This window comes from Artibeus jamaicensis, unplaced genomic scaffold (genome assembly GCF_021234435.1).
Source record: "Artibeus jamaicensis isolate MK-2021 breed Jamaican fruit bat unplaced genomic scaffold, CSHL_Jam_final contig_354, whole genome shotgun sequence".
NCBI classification, from domain to species: domain Eukaryota; kingdom Metazoa; phylum Chordata; class Mammalia; order Chiroptera; family Phyllostomidae; genus Artibeus; species Artibeus jamaicensis.
The window spans coordinates 29,099,315-29,119,713 of record NW_026521803.1 but is presented as its reverse complement, the minus strand read 5'-3'; the positions used below and the strand labels follow the sequence as shown (position 1 = coordinate 29,119,713).

Genomic DNA, 20,399 nt, shown 5'->3' with positions numbered 1-20,399 from the left:
ACTACACAGAGCTTTCTGGGCAGAACACAGGGCCTCAGCGTCTGCTGGCCGTCTACCTTCCCAGGGCACATGTGGCCAAGGCAGGGCAGTGAAGGGGAGTGCCCGAGCAGCTGGCCGCCCCAGTCTCAGCTTATCCTCAGTTTCCCCCTGAAACTAATTCTCCCCCATGGGTAGATATGGGCACCTCAGTTAGTTTTTTCATGGAGACACCGAGATGCCGGTCATCCCAACGACCTCAGCAGCTCAGCCACGTTGGTGTGGCCAGAGGCTAGGGCCCACTCAGGACTGGCTGCACGGACAGGGTCTAGGCCAACACAAGCATCTTTATGAGCACCTACTGTGTGCAAGGTCCTAGGCCAGGGGCAGTCAGAAAAGCAGGGCCAGCCCTCGCGCCCATCTTTGGGTTGACCAGCTGGCTGAGGGCCTAGGCACAGGTGCATGGAACAGTTTGATCCCTCCATGAAATAGGGAGAGGGTCTGCCTGCATGAGAGGGACCAGGGGTGAGGCCAGCAGGTGTGCTTATGGGGCTGGCAGTTGTCCCTGAGAGCCGGTCCGGTGCTCCTGCATCTGGCGGACCGGGTTGAAGGGAGCCTTGAAGGACAGATGGGCCAGCAGCGTGCCATCAGAGATGTGCCCAGCAAAGGCACTTGCCAGAGGGTAGCTCCCTGGTTCTCCCTCCACGAGAGCCACTCCAGGACAGGTATGTGGGGCTTTCCTTGTAAAGCAGTCACTTAAGAAATGCTGACCAGCTTGGATTCCACCCTCTGACCCAGAGGCCCAGAGTGATGCTCGCACTGGCACTGGAGCCATCGTGGACCACAGGGACAAAGGCAACACTCTGGATGGCAGAGAATGAGAAGGAACTTGTCCCGACACCGCTGGGTACCATGCCAACCCTGTGTACCCACCCAGGCTGTACCGAGAGAGAAGAACCTTCTGTCTGGTCTACATCACTCTGTTATGTTCGTACCCTGATTAACTGAGTCACTAGCGTCTAAATATCCGGCCGTTCATCACGGAGCCAAAGTTCTCCCAGCCTCAGGAGACCTCACTTCAATCCAGCTCCTGCGCCTCTGTGCAGTAGGGTGTCCAGCACACAGGTCCCAACCTTGGCCTTCCATCTGGGAGGTCCGGCTCAGTCCTGCCTCCTCTGCTGGGGCCTGGCCAGGCTCCTAAACTCTGGGATACCTGAGGCCTGGGCCACCCTTTGGAAATGTGCATCTCCTGCCCTGCAATGGGTACTCTTTTACACATTATTTTGTCCTTCTAACTAAGCAGCAGGGCTCCCGACGGCAGGGACCATGCTTCAGGTCCTCCAGAGCAGCGGTCTCCAACCCCCGGGTTGTGGACTGGTGCCGGTCCCACCCCCTCCACCCTCAATCTATGGAAAAATTATTTTCCACGAAACGATACCAGTGCCAAAAAGGTTGGGGACCACTGTTCCAGAGTGTGGCACCAGGCCCCTGCAACACTGTCTGATGGAGGAATCAGCAGGAATCCCTCCTGCAAACACCCACGACTTGGAGGCCTGCTGAGCTGTGCTGGCTTTGAGCAGCCTCACACAGCACTGCCGGTGTGGCCACACTGAGACTCAGGCCAAGCGGCCTTTCCTCTGGTTCAGTCTGCTTGCTAAGGCCAGGGGCAAGTTATCCCAGGAGCCCAGTGCGGCTCTCTTACCTCTCTGGAGAGACGCAGTGTGAGGCTGTGCTGGGGATGTGGATAAATGGCTTTTTCAGCTTGGGGGGCACCAGAGACCACTCTGGAAGACCCGCTGCCTCCTTCCCTCCTGGCTACGTGAGTCATGCAGGCGCTCCCTGGTCCGAGGACAGCTGGCTGGCCGAGGGAACTGGACAGGTCCCTGACACCTCATCCCTTGGTCCTCTGCACAGCTACAGTGGAGTCTCCAAAGAGCACCACTAGCACCGAAGCCCTAGGCGTCCCGTTGTCTGTGGGACCTATCATCGACGCTGGCGTGGAGCCTCCAGCTCACTCACTCTACTGCGAATGATATCCCTCTCTCCTCTCGGTGGACATTTGCTTGTTAGCTGATGTGTTATTACAAATAATGGTACCACTGAAAAGAAGTCTTATGAATCTGTGTTCTTGGGGCGGAGGGCTTCACTGTGGGCTGGGTGCTCAGGGAGAACTTTCCAGAGGATAGACGGCACCGTCCCCCTCCCAGTCCCTACTCTCTCCACATCACTGCTTCTCAGGAGAGCCACACTTTTCAGCCTCTGATCCCAATGTCTCCCGCAGGCAGGGAGGAGGTATCAGAAAGAACAGTGACCATCAGGGGGTGAGCGGGGAACCTGGAGGGTCTCCAGATGACCACCCTGGGCCAGCCCAGAAACCCAGGCACACACGGCATGTGATAAGACACCCCCGATGGAGCACAGAGCCGCTTCCCTACCTGCTGCGGGGGTGCGCGCACTCGGGAGAAGGAGCAGCTGCCGTCCAGCTGCTCGCTGCAGTCCGCCGTCCACTGTGGGGAGAAAGGAGAGGTCAGTGACGGCAGGACACGCAGGCTCACCCTCACTGGGCCCGAGAGCCCACAATGTGGCCCTGTCCTCCTGCAGCAGGACAGTCTAAAATCCAGCTTGACCCCTTCAGTAGCAAATCCTTCCCCACCAGCAGGTCCAAGGTGGCGTGTCCAAATTCTACATGGAGGCTGCCCTTTGGTGTCCACTCAGGGAAGGCAAACTCATTTCCCTTCACCCAGCCCACTGACGTGATGGAGATCCTGCTACGCTCCAAAGGCAACCAGCCCTGACACAGGGTCATTGTGAGTTTTGAACAGTGGGCACTGTGTTTGACCACCTGACCAGGCTCCTTGCCCTTGACAATGTCAAGGCCACAGCTGGCAGGGAAGTGTGGGTGGGCGGATCCTCTGTATGCTCACCGAAAGACGATGCACCTGGGGACTGGCAGGACTGCCTGGCACTGGGAGGAGCCCAGACTGGCCATCAGAGCCCAGAGCCACCACTCACCCCTGAGAGCACAGAGGCCTGATGTGCTCTAAAGTGCAGCCCCATAACCACCTGCATGACAGTCCCCAAAGCCTGCCACACCGGGGTCCCTGGACCCCTTTGCCCCCATTGAACCAGACTCCTTGAGGTCAGGACCTGAGCATCAGCATTGTAACAAGCTCCCAAGTGATGCCTCACAGGTTTCAGAGCTGCTGATACCCATGCGACCTCCCAGGCTCCCCTTTGCCATCTATAACACAGGGACAGCTGTGCTGGGTGACCCTACACAGCTGAGATGAGGACTGTCATCAACCATAAACACACTGGAGAGACATGGAGTAGCGGTGACCTGGGGCCCTCCCTGCGTGTGGCACTACCCAGTGCGATGGTGGTGTGTTTGTTACCATGTAAAATGTTAGCTAGTCTCGCAGGCTAGGATGGCTGAACACTGACCTTGATCTACACCCTGTGTGACATGGTAAATGCAGGAAAGCCCAGTCTCTCTCTGTCTGATACACCTGGGCAAAACTGGGAGTGAGTGCAGACGGCTCAGGACCCAGATTGGTGAAACCTTGGCTGGACACACCCTCCTGCTGTGGGCCAAGGCCATGACCTTTGTACAGGAAAGACATTTAATGACAATGCTGGTGACACAGGCCAGTACAAGTGGCCCAGAGCAGCGCCATCCAATGGAAGCACAATGACAGCCACCAATAGGAGCCACAGGCATCATTTTAAATGACCTAGCAGTCACGTTTTAAAAAGGCCAAATTAAATTCAACAATATATTTTATCTTAAAATATTGTAAATAGGTAGTTAACATAAAATGCATTACTGAGCTATTTTACGCTCCTCTTTCCACACTAACTTTCTGAGGTCCACGGAGAATGCGTGCCAACTTGGACCGGTCACACTCCAAGCTCCTGCTACTGGCTACCCTGTTGGGCAGCACAGCCTGAGGGAACGGGCAAAGGTGGCGGCCTGCCAGGCCGGGGACTGCTGGCCTGCACGTCCTGCCCATCCTGCTCTGCCCGGCAGGGGGCTGACCCCGGCCAACTGTGACTCCCTGGGTCCCGTGTCAGCTGGGTTCTGCCAGTGGGAGACAGGAAGAAGGGAGGAGCCAAGGCGCTTCCCCGCGCCCCCCCTCAGGTGGCATTACCAGCAGTGACTGGGTCCCCTTCGTGGCTCCAGCCCTTACCAGGTAGCCTCACCAGGTAGCCTTCAGGTAGCATGACCTGAACCCTGGCCGTGGCAGCACCACCGCCTGCCAGGTGCCTCCGGGCTGGAGGTGGGAAGGACTTCTGCAGTTGCTTCTCTCTGGGTTATTAGCTCCTCAGCTTTTCTATCATCTGCAACCAACTCCCTGGATTAAACTCCCTCCGTCTGGAGATGTGCAGTCTCACAGCGTCTCCCCAAGATATCGTCCTTATTATGGGGGAGGGGAAACAGGACACCCATCAGACACCACCTGGACCGAGTCACCGAGAATGTGGCCCGCAATACAGCACATTAAATCACGGACTCCCCCAAATGAAGCACTGAGAAGGGCGCTCTCCTTCTGGAGTGTTCTTGACCAAAACACAATCTCAATCTAATCAAGACAAAAACAAGGAAGCAAGATGTTTTGGGAAAGAAAGAGTCTGAGGAGAGTAGATATAACTGGGGTCTTGTCATTGGTAAAGTCCTGAATGAAGTCCCACCGCGCCAGTGTTAACTGCTTCGCTCTGGTCGTTGCGCTGAGGTTGCTGAAGGAGCTCGCACTGCAGGAGCTGGATGAGGACAGCGTCGTGGGGACACCCTGTGCTAGTTTTGCACATTTGCTACAAAGTCTAGAATAATTTCAACATAAAAAGTAACATATATGTGTGTGTTTATATACATGTACATGTAATATACACACAAGGTGGGAGAAAGTAGATGAATAGTTGTTTATAGGGAAAGTAATACAATAATTAATAAACAAGAATAAACTCTGTGTTTTATGTACTCACAACTGTAAACCTACTTTTGCAATGTTTAAACTACTGGAAAGCAATCCCTCTGCTTAATATGCTTGAGTGGTGTCTTCCTTCCTACTTGGGGCCTGGCTGACAGGGTGGGGACAAGCAAGGCCCACGGTGACTGCTGGCCGTGGAGGACTAGGTCATGCGCTTGCCATCCTGAGAGCCCTGCAGAGAAAGGCTTCCTTCCTGCAGGGGTCACAAACGCTCCATCCCCAGCCGCACAGGGCTGATGTAACGCCCCACAGAGCAGGGACTCGAGCATGGCTGCACCTCCTCCTGGAGTCGGCGTGGCCCCTGGCAGGGTGGGGCTGGGGGCCAGGATGGGCCAGGACGGCTCCTCTGGACAAGCACGCACAGAGCAGGCCAAGGCTTCACACTCAGCCACAGGTGACCTTGCCCCTCTAGTTGGCTCTTCAAGAGCAGTTCCAAGCTCCCGTGAGATGGCTCTGCTTTGTCAAATCACCCTTAACCTCCCATCCACCAGCTGGAAGCCGTCTCCTGAGTGCATTCAGTGTGGGACCTGCAAGGCCTCCCTTCACAGGCGAGGCCCCGGGAAGGAAGATGGGCAGGCGGGGATTCCTGGAGAAGAGCAAGCCTGGGGTGGATCTGCTTCTGGGCAGATCAGGGCAAGCGTGACTTTCTGGCTAAGGCCTCAGAGACTTTTCCTGGGTCAGAAGAGAAGGGTCGCCCTGTTAGGCTGGCTGAACTGGCTTGCAGGAAGCAGGTCAGGAGGTTAGAATCCACCATTCAGGGTTCTACCAGTAGGGTGGGCAGAGATGGAAATGAGGACCTGAGGGTGTGGCACAGACCAGCAGTGAGCAAGGGGCTGACAGGTACCAAGGAAAGCAAGCAAGATGCTCAAGTCTGCAGAAACCCGCCCCAGAGATCGAGCCAGGGATGGGTGCTGACGTGGCCCCAGACCAGGTTGTCAGAGCAGAGAGGGCCGTCCGACTGTGCGCAGCTTTCCTGACCCCCCAGGAACCCCAAGGGAGGGATTCAGTGTGAGTCACCCTTACCCCAGCAGGCCGTACCCACTGCGTCTGTGTGACCTCCCCCTCCAACCAGCCAGCCAAGCAGCAGCCCCAGGGATATCGTCCGTGTCCTCTGCAGCTCCCTGGATCACCTCCACGGAGGAGTGTTTCTGCCCAGACCAACCCCTGGGAGCTCTGCCTCCCCCGTTCCAAAGCTTGCCTGGCCTCTGCTGGGGCTCGGCTCTCACAGCTTTCTCCTTCTTCTGAGGCCGTAGCTACCACCTCCTGACCCGGAGCCCACAGCCTAGAAAATTCAGATTTTTATGAGCCACCACCCAGGAAAATCTCTAGACGAAGACCGTCCTGAATGGGTTCTTAGCTGTATGAGATGATTCCAGGGTAGAGAGAAGTCACCCCCCCTTCCCAGCAACACTCCCCTCCACCCGTCCCCATGCCTGATTCCTTCACACAGAGCAAGTCTCCTTCAAGGTACACAGGTTTACAGAGAGGAGCAAGTCCTGGGGAGTGGGTGGAGGGGGGCGGGGAGGTGACGTTCCCTGACAAAGGTCATGGAACAGAAGGAGGCAGGGAAATGGGGAATTTTTATTTTTATACATGGGAACAACGAACATCAAATTCACATGGCTTTAGGCCTCCACTGTGGCTGTTATCATTTATTTCTTCCTTTAAAAAGCTGAAACAAAGATGGCACAGGGTTGAGATTCCTCGACGAGAGCATAGGTGTTTACTCAGGATAGATGTTCACTCCAGTGTTCTCTGCTCTCTGTGGTACCTTTAAATGTTTCACACCCGGAAAAAGAATTAAAACCTGTTATCAGGGGTGTGCATTCAGGATGGACAGTATTTTAGGAGCAGACTTGGTGGGGGAGTGAGGGAGTCAGGAGCGTGGGGGAGGGGAGGAAGGCCAGGAGCTGGGGAGGCTGAAGTGCAGATGACAAAGCCCTGCACATTCCATGGCCTCCAGGTCCCCAAAGACATCAGCGTGCACCCGTGGCCAGAGCCGACCCGGCGTGCTGAATCAACACGGGGCCAGACAAAGAGACCCTGCTAAAGCTGCCTCCGTAAGCAAACAGAGGTACAGATGGGGACTTAGTCTGCGACGAGGGGAGGTTTCCGGTCTGGGGGAAGGAGAGCCCACGGATCAACACACGGGAGTGAGATGACCGGCGAGCAGGTGAGGACAAAGCGCCCCACATGCCTGCCTCACCCAATCTATACACACATGTCCACACTGATTAAAACCCAAAATACATGTTTGAAATTATATCAAAGTAAAACTTCTATGGGACAAAGAAAATCATGCACAAATTTAAAGACAAGTGAGAGGCTACTCATAACATGCACAACAATGTACAACAAAGGATTAATTGCCAGAAGATACAAAGATTTCATTTAAATCTAGGCACCGTTCTAAGCCTGTTACATTTATTGACATATATTGACATCTATTCTTCAGATACCTAGGCATGCTTATTATCCCAGTTTGCAAATATGGGATTTGAGGCACAGCATGGTTAAGTAACTGACCCAGGGTCACACAGCCAAAAAGAAGTAAAACTAGGTATTAATTCAAAAAGCCAACAAAAATGTCACATAAAGCAATTTGTGGTCTTGGACAGACACTGAACCAGATTTGATTTCATTTTGCGTGTGGTAAAATGTACACAACATAAAATTTAGCATTTTAATGATTTTTAAATGCACAATTCCATGGCATTGAGCACATTTACACTGTTGTGCACCCATCCCCACCAGCCATCTCCAGAACTTACTCAGCCTCCCAAACTGAAACTCCGCCCCAGCGAACAGTAACTCCCATTCCCCCACCCCCGCCCCCAGCCCCTGGTAACCACTGTTCTGCTCTCATTCTCCATGAACTTGACCATTCTAGTGCCCCAAAGAAAAGTGATCCTACAGCACTTGTCCTTCTGTGTCTGGTTTATTTCACTTAGCATAAGAGGAATTTTGTTTATCTATTCATTCGCCAGCAGATACTCAGGTTGTTCCCACCGCCTGGCTATTGTGAGTAACTGCCGGGAACACGGCCGTGCAAGCATCTTCAGGCGTTGCTTTCAATTCCTTTGGGGATAAACCCAGAAGTAGAACTGCTGGATCATATGGTGACTCCATGTTTAATTTTTTGAGAAACCTAGAATTCCTTTTTATAAATAATAGTATTGTACCAATGTTTCTTTTTTGTGCTGCGATCATATAGGAGAATAACCCTGTTCTTAGGGGATACACCCTGAAGTGTTTAGGGATAAAGGGGAATCATATCTCAGACAAAGCAGACAAATGTCTCTCTCATGCCCCAAACTGAACTCCTGCCCTTTGCTCCCCAATGCTGCTCTTCCAGGGATTCCCAGAACTCATTTTGGGAACATCTACACTTCTCCTTGCTCATGCTAAAATCCTCAGGGTCACTCATTAGGAAATCAGATCATCTGTAACTTCAAAGTGTGATGAGAATCTGACCACTCCTTAGCGCCTCAGCAGTGACCAGGCTGCTTCAAGCCCCTGCCACCTCTCGCCTGGACCAACCGAATGGCTTTCTTGTCTTTAAGCCGTCACCCCATGTCCCTCCTCTGCTCAGAAGCCTCCAGCATCTTCCCGTCTCCCCAGAGAAAAGGCCCAAGTCCTCACCAGGGCCAGCGAGGCCCTGCAGGCCCAGCTCTTCTGCGACCTTCCCCCTTGCCCACTTCGCTCCCAGAAGACTGGCCCCTAAGAGAGGGACATGATCTGAGCTCTCGACATTTCCTCAGCCTGGAACCCCTTCCCAAGTGGCCTCACTCTCGTATCTTCCCCCAAATGTTTGCTCAGATGCCTTTTCCCAAGTAAACCTTCTGGGACAGCCCAGCACTCACGCCCCCCAACCCCAGCATCCTAGCTCGGTCTGCGTCTGTTATCCGTCCTTCCCACCAGAAAGTAAGGGCTGGGAGGACACGGGACACGGGCCATTCTGCCCATCACTTGGTCCCAGAGCCTACACCAGAGTCTGAATAAGTGTTAGCTCCAATTATATTCTGCTATTTAGCCAAAAGCCATGGGCAGAAAAAGGGCAGATTTAAACACTTGTGCTTTATGTCAAAACCACCAAACAAGTCAAGGAACTCAGGTTAAATAAACAAGCTAAAAATAGTGTGCATGCCAGAACCTCAACTTGGTGAAAGGTACATAAATAAAAAATTATACAAAGAATATGTTAGTTTCTGTCATAAAGTTACAGTGAACTTCTTTTTCTGTTTCCTGATTATCTCTGTTATTCCAAATGTTGCTTTAAAAGTAAAATAAAAATGCAACCCATCAAAAATACTCATAATCAGATTTAAAAGGGGCTAACCTCACTAGAAACCACGAAAATGCAAATTGAAATGGCCAGAGACCCTCTGTCCCCATGCAGCGGTGGCGGTGTGACTAAGGAACGGTTGTTCTGGGGAGCAACTTGGCAATAGCTGTTGGAATGCCTCCCTCTCTCAGCATCTACCTGCGGAAACGGAACACTCGGCGGTCTTCACTGAAGTCCCCTGAGTTTCCAGGGGGAACTTGGGACGTCACCTGAACGCCCACCCACTGGGGGTGGTCCAGCTATGGGACATCCACACAGTGGGTGACCACGCAGCTCGCAGACAGAACGGGGCGGACACACAGGCCTGCGAGGCCACCCCCCGGGGCACACAGCCAGGTGAAAATGCCAGTTATTGAACGATGTACACACTGGCTATAGGTTGTCATTTTGAAATAACATATTTCTATAAGTCATACTATACGTATGTTGGTAAAACTGTCAAAAAGGTGAGGAGGTCAACTTCTGTGAGGTAGGGGAAGGCCGTGGCATGGGGCAGTCGCTGAGGGAGGCTTTATTGGTAATATTTGAATATTTAATATTTGGACCATGAGAACGTATGCCTATAGTTCTTGTTTGAGTAAAACTAAAGTGTGTTGTAAAATAAGGGGAAAATACACTGAGTCCCCCACGCTCAGCCAGCCACGGCTGCCCTCGCACGCACTTCTGCCCAGCCTTTCAGGGCTGGTCCGCCATTCAGTGCTTCCTCCTTGGGGCCAGGATGGCCGGGAGAAAGGTCCAAAGGCAGGCGGAGACGAAGGGATGGGATAAGAGGGGCACGAGGGAACAGAGCACCGGAAAGGCAGAGCGAGAAAGAGGAGGAAACCGTGGTGAGAGAGACATCGCGCCAGTGACTGGACCCCTCCCCATCTGCAGGGCGGCCTCTCTCTCTGAAAGGCCACTTTGCATTCGAAACAAAACCCAGGACTTCTGAGTGCCTGACGGCATCAAAAAGGACTCTCACCGGCTCTTCATGTGACCCATTAACAAGCAGTGATTGGAAAATATGCCTTCATTAGATCTATCTGTTCTTTGCAATGCCCCTACTTCTATCCTCTCAAGAGAGGGGAGGCAGTGTGCCCCACCTGTGCGGTGGTGGTCCCCTTAGCAGATATCAGAGTCATGTGGTGGCTGATAAGAATGCAATGCCCCAGCCCCTCCCCGCTCAGCTGAATTCTGAGGCAGGGCGTGTCCAGCTGTGGATACTGATTGAAAGCCCAGAGATGATCCATCTGCTAACATCCGGAGTGCCATGCTTTTCCTGCTTATAACACCCAAATCTCTTCCACCAAAGCTCAGTGGTCAATGAGACTTGGAGCCTAATTCTCATTCTACAGGGGGGGAAACTGCATTAACCACCCAACAGCCTGTAGCCAGCAGGGGACCTGAAGTACGTGGGGAAGGGGCGAGGAAGAACCAGGGCCCAGACCAGCCCTCACCAGAGTGCAGTTTGGCTAGTTCCCATTTTCGTGTCTGTCTTTCCTCCTGCCTGTGGGGCTACAAACCCCCCACTCCCACACACAGAGTGAGGACAGCTTCCAGGATATGCCTTTGGGGGTCTGAAACCCACAGGAGGGCAGGCATTCTGGAAACACATCTGGGCGGGGGAGTGGTGTGATTTAAAACTTCGTACCATGGAAGTGCTGGGAAGGTAGGGCAGACGTTCTCTTGGTTATTCACCCCGAGAAATGAAAACACTTCTTCCCTCTTCCCTTCCCTTCCCCTCCCTTCCCCTCCCTTCCCCTCCCCCTTCCCTCCCCTCCCCTCCCCCTCCCCTCCCTCCCTCCCCTCCCCTTCCCTCCCCTCCCCTCCCCTCCCCTCCCCTCCCCTCCCCTCCCCATCCTGTCCGGTACCCTCCTCTCCCCACCTTTCTTTCCCTTTCTCCCGTCCCTCCCTCCCTTCCATTCATCCATCTTTCTCATTAATTCTGGGGGAGGGGCAGGGAGAACAGGCCCATCCAAGCACCGGAGAGGTACTTTCCTCCTGCGTGTCAGCTGTCATCTCTCAGACCCTAAAACGATGACCTCACCAACTGAAGAACAACATTCTTGTCCACTCCCTCAAGCTTTCCCAAGGTTTCCAAGATTCTTAACAATTTTCCTCTTCCAGAAACATTAAAAGACCACAGACAGGCAGACAGGGACTCTCCCTAGGTTATTTTTGTTCTTTGTTTTTTGGCTTCCATTTAAAATAGTCATCAGATTAAATAAAAAACAATCAAAAGTGCTTTAGCGGACAGATTTCCCATAAGGCTGTGCCAGCAGAAGTGAGCTATGTAGACACTTCTAACCCCGGCCTTGCTTCGGGTGGTCCCCAGCTGCGCCCTCCTCTAGAGCCCGAACCCAGCTGTGTCTGTGGGGGTCTGTGGGTGTCTGTGGGACAGGGAGGGGGTGGTGGAATCAGGATCAGAATGTCGCTGCTTGGTGAGCAGTACGCAGGTGGGCCTGCCCGGTGTTTGTGTTCTCCAGGGAGCTTCAGAGAACGCGGGAGGTTGTGGGAATGCACCCAGACGTTACCAGCAGCCTGGTTTTCCGTGCTCCGCTTCACAGCCAGTACCTGCCGCAAAGCCCCTGCAGGTGTGGATGTCGGAGCACAGTCAGGTGCAACCTGCCCCAGGAGCAGGGCCAGCAGGGCAGGGCCCAGACGAAGGGCACTTGTCTGCCTGCTCTCCCTGCTGAGGGCTTAAGGGTCAAAGGCTCTGGGCAGGCCTCTTCTTCCAAGTGATCCCCCCAGTGGCTGCTGTGGAAACAAATTCACAAAGTGTTCCTCTGGGGTGAAGCTGCCTGACTTCCTCGGGCCTTCCTCCCGTGAGAGCCCATTTCACCTGGAAGAACCTTTGAAAGACGCCTGGCCAGAGGCCACCGGTGGGGGAGGCGGGCAGCACACATCAGCCCCCCACCACCTGTTGGTGGGGCCTGCTCCTGGGGCGTCAGCTCCGGGAAGCTTACGGGAGGCGGCAGGGGTTGGTTCCTCCCCTTCCTGCCCTAGACAACCTGGGGACACTCGTTTCCCTCGGAAATTTCTAAAACTAGTCTGACGGCCCTCCCACTTCCACTCCAGGCTATGATAGTGCTAACTGTACGACCATCAAGGTAGTTTAAACCAAGAGAGGAAGTTACATGAATAAATGAGCATATCATCAGACAATACCTCAACTTCCCACACCACTTGAAGACCGTTCTCCGGATCGCTGCCGCCCTCTCCGGCAGAGGGCCCGTCCTTTCCTGGGCACGTCCCTGTCCTCGAGCTGGTTCCTGTGTCCTGCCCCGATCTCTCCTCTTCCCCCGCACTCCCGTGCTCACACCCAGCCCTTCTATCCCCAGTTACTGCACTGCCTCCTCCCTGGGTTTCAAAGCTCCCTCTCCTGGACACACCTCTCTTTCTGGCTCACTCCTTTTGTACCAGAACACTGCCAATTCAAGGGCCTCCAGTTCACTGACCCGCCATCCATTAGTGTCCATCACCCACCTCGGGTCCCCACTGCCCTCCTGGCCTGGCTCAGAGTCAGGGAACATCACTTGCCACTCCTTCGTCTACCTCTCCCTTCTCCCCACCACTGTCCTCGCCCAGAGAGACTCCCATCCTGGCTAAACTCCCCTCGTAACTGCACCTGCACCGCCGTGGCCGAAAGCAGCTGGAGAAGCCCCCAGCTCTGCTGCACTAGTGGGTGCCAGTCTAAAGGTGGGGCCGCAAGCCTGGCAACTCCCTCCCGTGGTTGTGGGCGATCTGTGGGGGCCCAGCCAAGGCCAAGTTCTCTCTCCTACTCAAGGCCATGGCTCCAGCAACCATTCCCTCTGGCCTGGATTCCTCCCTTCAATGCACAACATGTTGTAAACACTTCTGTTCTGACCTCACGTCCCCAAACGTGTCTCTCCCCAAACAACAAAACAATAAGACAGAGGGTCACCAGGGCTTCAGAGTTTCCCAGGTTGACACCTGTTCTGAGTTCCAGGAAACCCCCATGTCTGCCTGGCTTTCTAAGAAGCTGGAAGGTCTGAATCTTCTGCCCACCCAGCCAGCGGCATCATCCAGCTTTGCTCCAAAGCGGGGCGCCCAGTGGCTCTCCTCCCCTCGCCACAGGAGTTCCAAAAAGTGTAAGAGGTGCACACCTGGCACCCACCCTGAACGGAAGAGACCTCCCTGTGCCTTCTTGTGCAGACAGCACCCTGCGTCTCTGACCTTCCAACATTCCTGAGGCCGTAGGCTTGTCCCCACGGGCCAGCCAAGGAAACCAAGCCTTACAGGAGTTGAGGGGGTTGCCCAAGGTCACGCAGGCAGCTAGAAGCAAATCTGGAGCCAGCTCTCGTGCAAACATCTCCTGAAGATTTACGGTGTTAGGCAAACGCACACCCAATAGGGTTGCCACCATCAATGGCTCGGACTCTACTTGGGAGAACTCAAGACTTCTAGTCTTGGCCCACAGTCTTTCATCTGAGTTCACTTTCCAGGCAGGACCAGGGCTGCTGTGAACTGACCCAGGATGGGGTGAGGCCAGCCTGAGATCCTGGTCAGAAGCCTCCGGTGCCTGACCAGGGGTGACGCACAGAGCCCCGGGGGACTGCCCAAGGGACTCACGTCTGGGGCTGCCGACAGCTAAGTGCCTGTGTTTGAGATCAGAGAGAAGGCTCATAAGCCACGGCCTTCTCATTGTGTGCATTTTGGACAAGATCCCGTCTCCAGATCTCTTCTAGGACACAAGGAGGATGGGGAATAGGGTACAGCACATGGTAGGTGCTCAATAAATCTGTGTTCTAGGAACTGCATGTTTGCCCAATGGGGCAGGACAGAACAGAGGTGGGCCAGAGGGTCCGAGAGGGGCTCCTGCGTGGATCCCATGCCCCGTGGGTGGGACCACCCACAACAGCAATCTAAGGCAAGGCAACCAGATGCTGCCTGCATGTAGGGTCCCCTCACCCACCCCCGTGAGTTTGCCCAGGCCCGTACCTGCCCAGGCCCTGCCCCCCACCCCGGCTGTCTGGGGAGGCGCTCACCTGGGAGATGTGGGACTGTGTCTTCTCGCTCTCGCCGTCAGCCTCCGTCTTGTCAGCCAGCAGCCCCTGCACCTGGTACTCGAGCACGTAGCTGTCGATGAAGCGCTCCAGCTCCTCGATCTCCTGGGAGCGGCTGCTCCCAGCCTCGGAGGAGGCGGACGCGGCCGAGGAGTTCTCCATACCTCCCGCCCAGGGCCTGGGTCAGGGCTGTGGGAGAGAAAGGACGAGGCTCCGTGAGGCAAAGCTGGAGGCGGAGATAACGGCCTCATTAGTGGGAAGCATGCACTGTAATTCCTCTGTATGGAGAGGGAAACTGAGGCTACAGAAGGCGGGGAACATCCCTGACTGACCAACACAGTAACCTGTGGGTGCTCGGTGTCGGACCATACCATACTCGGCTCCAGGACACAGCGAGCAGGCAGTTTCCCCATCAGAGCTAGCAGAACGGTCGTCCACAAAACCTCCACCACTGGACAGGTGCAGAGACCTGAACAACGCGTGCACAGAGCTCCGAGACCACAGAGGGCTGCCTGCGCCTAGTATGTGATGGTTGATAACAAAGACAAGGTCCTAGTATGTTTCAAGGAACATTTGAATTTCAAAACCTTGGATTACTGAGAACTTTTTTAGAACATGGTTATTCGCCAGTGATGAAGGGTTTGTTGATATTTAACTAATGGATCCCAAGCAGGGCAAGGAATGGCCCACTGGGTTCCAGAAATGCCGCTGGGTCCACGAATGCTGACTCCCCCACACCCGACCCATGCTGGCCTTCCTAGAGGTTGGGCTGGCAATGGTGGACACGCACCTCCTTCAACTGGTTCCCTGACTCAGTTGTTTGGGTTTTGGCTGCTGCAAGGAGCCCAGCCTCCCTCGGACCCCAGGCCAGCTGCAGGGCAGCTGTGCGAAGCTGTGGGGAGCTCCATCTGGTACATGCACAGAATGCAAGAATAGTGCCATCAAGGCCATCCGGCAACTGGCCCAACCCCCAGGTTCAGTGGCAGCCAGTGGGCAAAGGGTTCACGCAGCCTGGTCTATGGGCATGAGTGCTACAACTTCCACTCATAACTGATTAGTGGTACTGCTCCCAGGTCAAGTGCCAGGCACTCTTCTCCGATTCTCAGCACTTGATATGCCTTCACCCACTTACCCCTCATGACAACTCTATGAAATCGGTATAATTGCACTACTCAGAAAACAGAGGTTCGGAGAGGTTAAGTAACTTGCCCATGTTAGCACAGCAGAGCTCCAGGTCCGCCTACACCTCACTGCCTCTCCATCCCACCCCCTGGCAGCCTGCTCAGGCCCTCAGGACATCTTCCCTTCTCCAGTCCCCACTGCCCTTCCAGTGCACAGTGAATTTGAGTGCTGCGTGTGTGCTTCTTACTCCGCACAGGGATGCTGGGCTCTGGAGGGCTGGGCCCCTGTCCAGCTGCTGGCCTCAGCCCATGGCACAGTAAGACTTGATGTCCAGAGAGGGCTGAAGGGAGTCGCCTGCAGGAAAAGGTGGCACCTCTGGCCATGCCCATTATTCCTCAGTGACTTCGGATCTCATTTAGGGCTTCACAGGTAAAGGTGAGGACTGGGTTTTGCAGGAGCTTGAAGGGAGCTTTCCCAAGAGGATGGCGTCCCCAGCTCTGCCTCCAGCCGCAGCCTCTGTCCTGCTGTGCTGGGCTCTCCCAGGGCCATACCTGTGAGGGAGCCCCAAACCCGCACTGGCTTCCTGAGGAAAGGGATCGGCATTAAGTCCCATTCCCACCCTGCAGAATAGTGGTGGCCAGAGGGAAAAAGAAGGACCCGCCCTCCCTGGACACTTGTCTCGGACATCTGTGTCACATCCTCTCAGCGGCCCTTCTATTCCAGTCACAGCTGCCGCATCAGATTCATGCTCCCGATGGCCTGCCGGCGCCACAGACTCACACCCACGGATACCTGCAGGAACCCACCTGGCACCCGGGACTCGCACTTTGGAAGTGAGAGGAGCTGGCACACCCCGGCAAACACTCCTGTTTTAAAAGGTCTCTCAGGTGCCCTGGCTGGTGTAGCTCAGGGGATTGAGTGCCAGCCTGAGAACCAAAGGGTCACCAGTTCGATTCCTAGTCAGAGCATATGCCTGGGTTGCAGGCCAGGTCCCCAGTGTGGGCCATGTGAGAAGCAACCACACATCAATGTTTCTCTCTCTCTTTCTCCCTCTTTCCCCCTCTCTCTAAAAATATATAAATAAAATCTTGTCTCTCAGGTGACAGTTCTGAGGTGCTGTCCCACAGTGGTGACCAGATCCATACACCTTTTGCCTGGCTTTCCCCCTGCCCCATGTCACTCCCTGCAGGGGCTCCTGCTCCTTGGGTGCTTCCGGGAACTCTGCTTTCTGAGGGGAAACCAGGCTAACCTGTCACTTGGGCTCATTCATTCATTACAGGACGAGTCCCAGGCAGAGAGTCGAGAAGCCCCTCCTTCATCCCAAGGGCCCGCCCGGATTTATCCTTGTACAAGACAGGAAGGAGAAAGCATTGACTGCCTCCCATGAACACCCTGGTGGGGACTGGACCTGCGACCTAGGCATGTGCCCCGTCTGGGAATCAAACCTGCTACTGTCCAGTTTACGGGACGGCGCTCCAACCAACTGAGCCACCCTGGCGGGGCTATAACCGTTTTCAAGTGTACAGTTCAGTGGCATTAACAGCATTGACGATGGAGGTATAACCACCATCACCATCCGCCTCCAGAACTTCCTCTTCTCAAACAGAAACTTGGTGCCCATTAAGTGTCAGCCCCTTCCTCCCCCTCCCTGAGCCCGGGCACCCGTGGTGGCCTTCTGACTTCGTCTCTGCTGGGAACCTCGGGTGAGTCGGGTCCCACAGTATTTGTCCTCCTGTGGGCGGCGCATTCAACTTATCATGTCCTCAGGGTTCTCCATGTGGTAGCATGCGTGGGAACTTCAGGCCTTTTTGTGGCTGAATAATACATCGTATACAATGATACTGTGTGTGTGTAGCTCACGTTCTGTCCGTCCATTCGTCCACCTTTGTCTACAGTGAGTAGCGTGGCTATGGCCACTGGCTGCACATGCACCTGTTTAAGTCTCTTTCTAATTCTCTGGGGGGCGTACCTTCAAGTTCTGCCCCATTTTTAAGGCAAAAAGAGTGAGGAGGCCCAGAGGGAAACCCTCAGGCTGGTGGAGACGCAGGGAAATAAGGGGAATCTTTCCTCCAGGGTGTGTTCCACTCCCTTCCTGCCTGTGCTTTGAGGAGCCTCCCAGCTCAGTTTCCAATTCACAGCAGGAGCAGGATGGGAAATCCCCAAACAACCAGGCCGCTGGCGAAGCTGGGAGTCAGCAAGAGGAGCTTCTGTTTTAATGACCAGTGAAAGTGACAAGGGGGACGGGACCAGAGGGAACAGAGAGAAGAGGAGGAAGCCGAGAGACACCTTGGCGCAGCCTTGCAGCGTCAGAGCCCTGCAGAGCGGAGGCCCCAGCCCAGGGCACGTCCCCCTCCCTCCTCGCCCTGCCCCCACGCCCCACCAGGTGACGGCCCTGGAGGACAAAAAGGGAAGCAGCGGGAGTGGGGAAAGAGCTGAGGCTGCTCTTTGCTGTAAAGGGCAGGCAGCACTGGGCCTGCAGGCAGGAGGGGTGGCCTGTGTGTGCAGAGGAAGTGGAAGGGTGGGGGGACTCCTTGGTGTGCTTCCCAGACAGGACTTAGGCCCACCTACACTTGTCTGGTGAAAGGGGTGGCCCCCATTCTCCCCCTGGAGTTATTAAGAGACCTCGTCCCAGCCCCAGGGGCCCAGGGCACCCCCTGCAACAGCCAGTTGTGTTCTAGGCTTGTTGCTACAGCCAGGTGAGTCTGGCTGACTGTTCTCAAGGCCAGAAACAAAAACACCATGTCCTCCCTGGCCAGACCCGGGTGAACCTTCTCCTTGCTGCCCTCTGCCCAGAGTGGTGCGGCTTCCTTGGCAATTGGCACTCAGCCGAGGTGCTTCTGCTGACGGCATGGGGCTCTCAGCCTGAGGCCAGGAGTCTCTGCACCCCCAGCCCCTACCCCTACCTGCCTTTGAGCCTGCGACCATCAGACCTGGGGGTCTGGAGGCAAACAGAGGGCCCAGAGGCAAGGAGCTGGAACCTTACCAGCCGGCTCAGCATCCTTTCCTACACCCAGCAACAAATGGCATTAGTAGCTATAAATTTGGCCAATCCCTTTAAGAACAGCCAAGGCATTAAGAGGCATTACCTCCTTCCACGGCTCCCAAGATAAATTCAGTGACCTGCAAACCGATGAGAGACTCCTGCTTCTCTGTCACCAGCTCTCCTCTAGGGAATCCACCCTCCCAGGGCCTGTGGGTGGCAGCGTGCACCCCTTGCCCTTCCTCAGGCCTTTCCCTCAGGCCCTCCCCATGCAGCCCACCAGGCACCCGCCCTTCTGGGACCTTCCAGAGGAAGCCTGGGAAGACCTGTTTCCGCATTCCCGACTCCTTTCTGCTTTCCTGATGCGCGGCTGTTGGTTTGTTCTTGCCTTTGGCTGCTTCAAGGGCCCAGCCTCCCCTGGACCCCAGGCCAGCTGCAGGGGCGCTATGCAGGACCACAGGGGGGCTTGCTCTGGGCTCCCGAGCACAGTGGCCTTGGGGCCTGTGGGCCCACCCACCTGTCCCAGCAGGAGAGCAGCTCTGAAGACGGAGGTGGGCGCACCAAGCTGTGGGCGGGCAGCAGGGCCCTCCAGCACGGCCCCACTGCTCAGCTTGTGTTGCGTCCCATCCACCTGCCTTTCCCAGGGCCCCTTCCTTTGCCTCCAGCAGCAGCATGGCCTCGCTCCCCTGGGATGCCCTCCAGCAACTGCCTCCTGCTGGCCCCGTTTGGCACAGGCCATCCCCTCCCCCCTTCCTACTTCTACACAGTGTTGGCAACCGACGCCCTCCCCCAGAGCCTGCAACGAGGCTGTCAGGCAGGGCAGGGCCAGGCCACAGCCATGCTGCCTGCTGGGGACAGGGCATGCCCACAGCTCTCCCAAGGGAGCCACGGGACCCCTTCATGATGTCCGCTGCCAGCCCACCCCTCCAGGTCCAGCCCACATTCCACCTCTTGCATAAATGGGACTCTGGGGACAATGCCGTTCCCTTCCAACTGCAGCCCTGTGCTCGGTGGTCCCTGTAGGTCATGACCCGCAGACTCTGGGATGCACCTAGGCATTTGCCAAAGCAAAAGCGGAATTTCACCAACGCGGCTACAACCAGGAGCCTCGGGTCTCCAACCACCGGACGTGGGAAAGGTCAGAAAGTGGCAACATTTGCTACCTGAGGGGTCCAGGATACCTGGTGTCCTCTAAATCACTGACTGTCCCCCACGCACGCACTCGTGTGTGGCCCTCGTCACTCAGACCTCAGACAGGTGTTAGTGAGGTACGTATTCTTTTTCAAACTGTGGGTCTCAGGGATTTCGTGGGCTGTAGAATACATGGTGTAAAACAAAATCGTGATGTCCCCATTGAAGACACAGAACTCCACTGAAAATGTCTGCGAGGGACGCACACTGAGTGGGACAACTGTTTCACGGGAGTTTCGTTTCACCCGTGCTTTCTGAGAGGCGTGGTCTTAGGGGTTTACATGGCCCAGTGGGTTGGACACTGTACCACTGTCCAAAAGGTCGCCGGTTCAATTCCCAGTTTGGGCACATGCCTGGGTTCCTGGCCAGGTCCCCAGCTGGGGGCATGTGAGAGGCAACTGATAGATCTTTCTCTCATACGCTGATGTTTCTCACCCTTTCTTCCTCCCTCCCTTGCCCTTTCTCTATAAACAAATAAGTAAAATCTTTAAAAACATAAGTTTAAGTGGCCCAGAGCAGCGCATCCCGAACTTCGAGTTACACACAGACCACTGGCAACCTTGTTAGAACGCAGATTCTGATGCAGTGGGTCTGGGGCAGCAACTGAGGAGCTGGGCGGGGTTTCCATGGTGAGGGGACAAGTCGCAGCGGCCAGGAAGGCATGAGATTGGCTGAGAGTCCTCCTTCCCTCGGCTCGCCCACTGCGGCTGGTGCCCCCGGCAGGGAGAGGGTGGCCTCCTTCCCAGTTTGCCAAGGGGCACATCAGATCGCAGGCTCCTGATGGGGATGTG

General features: G+C 55.3%; 1 protein-coding gene across 2 annotated transcripts in view; it reads right to left on the bottom strand.

Moving 5' to 3' along the window:
* The window catches only part of CTIF (cap binding complex dependent translation initiation factor), a 242,874-nt gene that overhangs the window by 167,638 nt on the left and 54,837 nt on the right, over positions 1 to 20,399 (bottom strand). For both annotated transcript variants that reach the window (XM_037165004.2, XM_037165005.2), the window contains exons 2-3: positions 14,298 to 14,504; positions 2,412 to 2,483 (exon numbers count right to left, since the gene is read on the bottom strand). In XM_037165004.2, coding sequence (XP_037020899.2) covers positions 2,412 to 2,483; positions 14,298 to 14,477 — 252 coding nt within the window. In that variant the 5' untranslated portion in view covers positions 14,478 to 14,504. The remainder of the gene's footprint in view (positions 1 to 2,411; positions 2,484 to 14,297; positions 14,505 to 20,399) is intronic.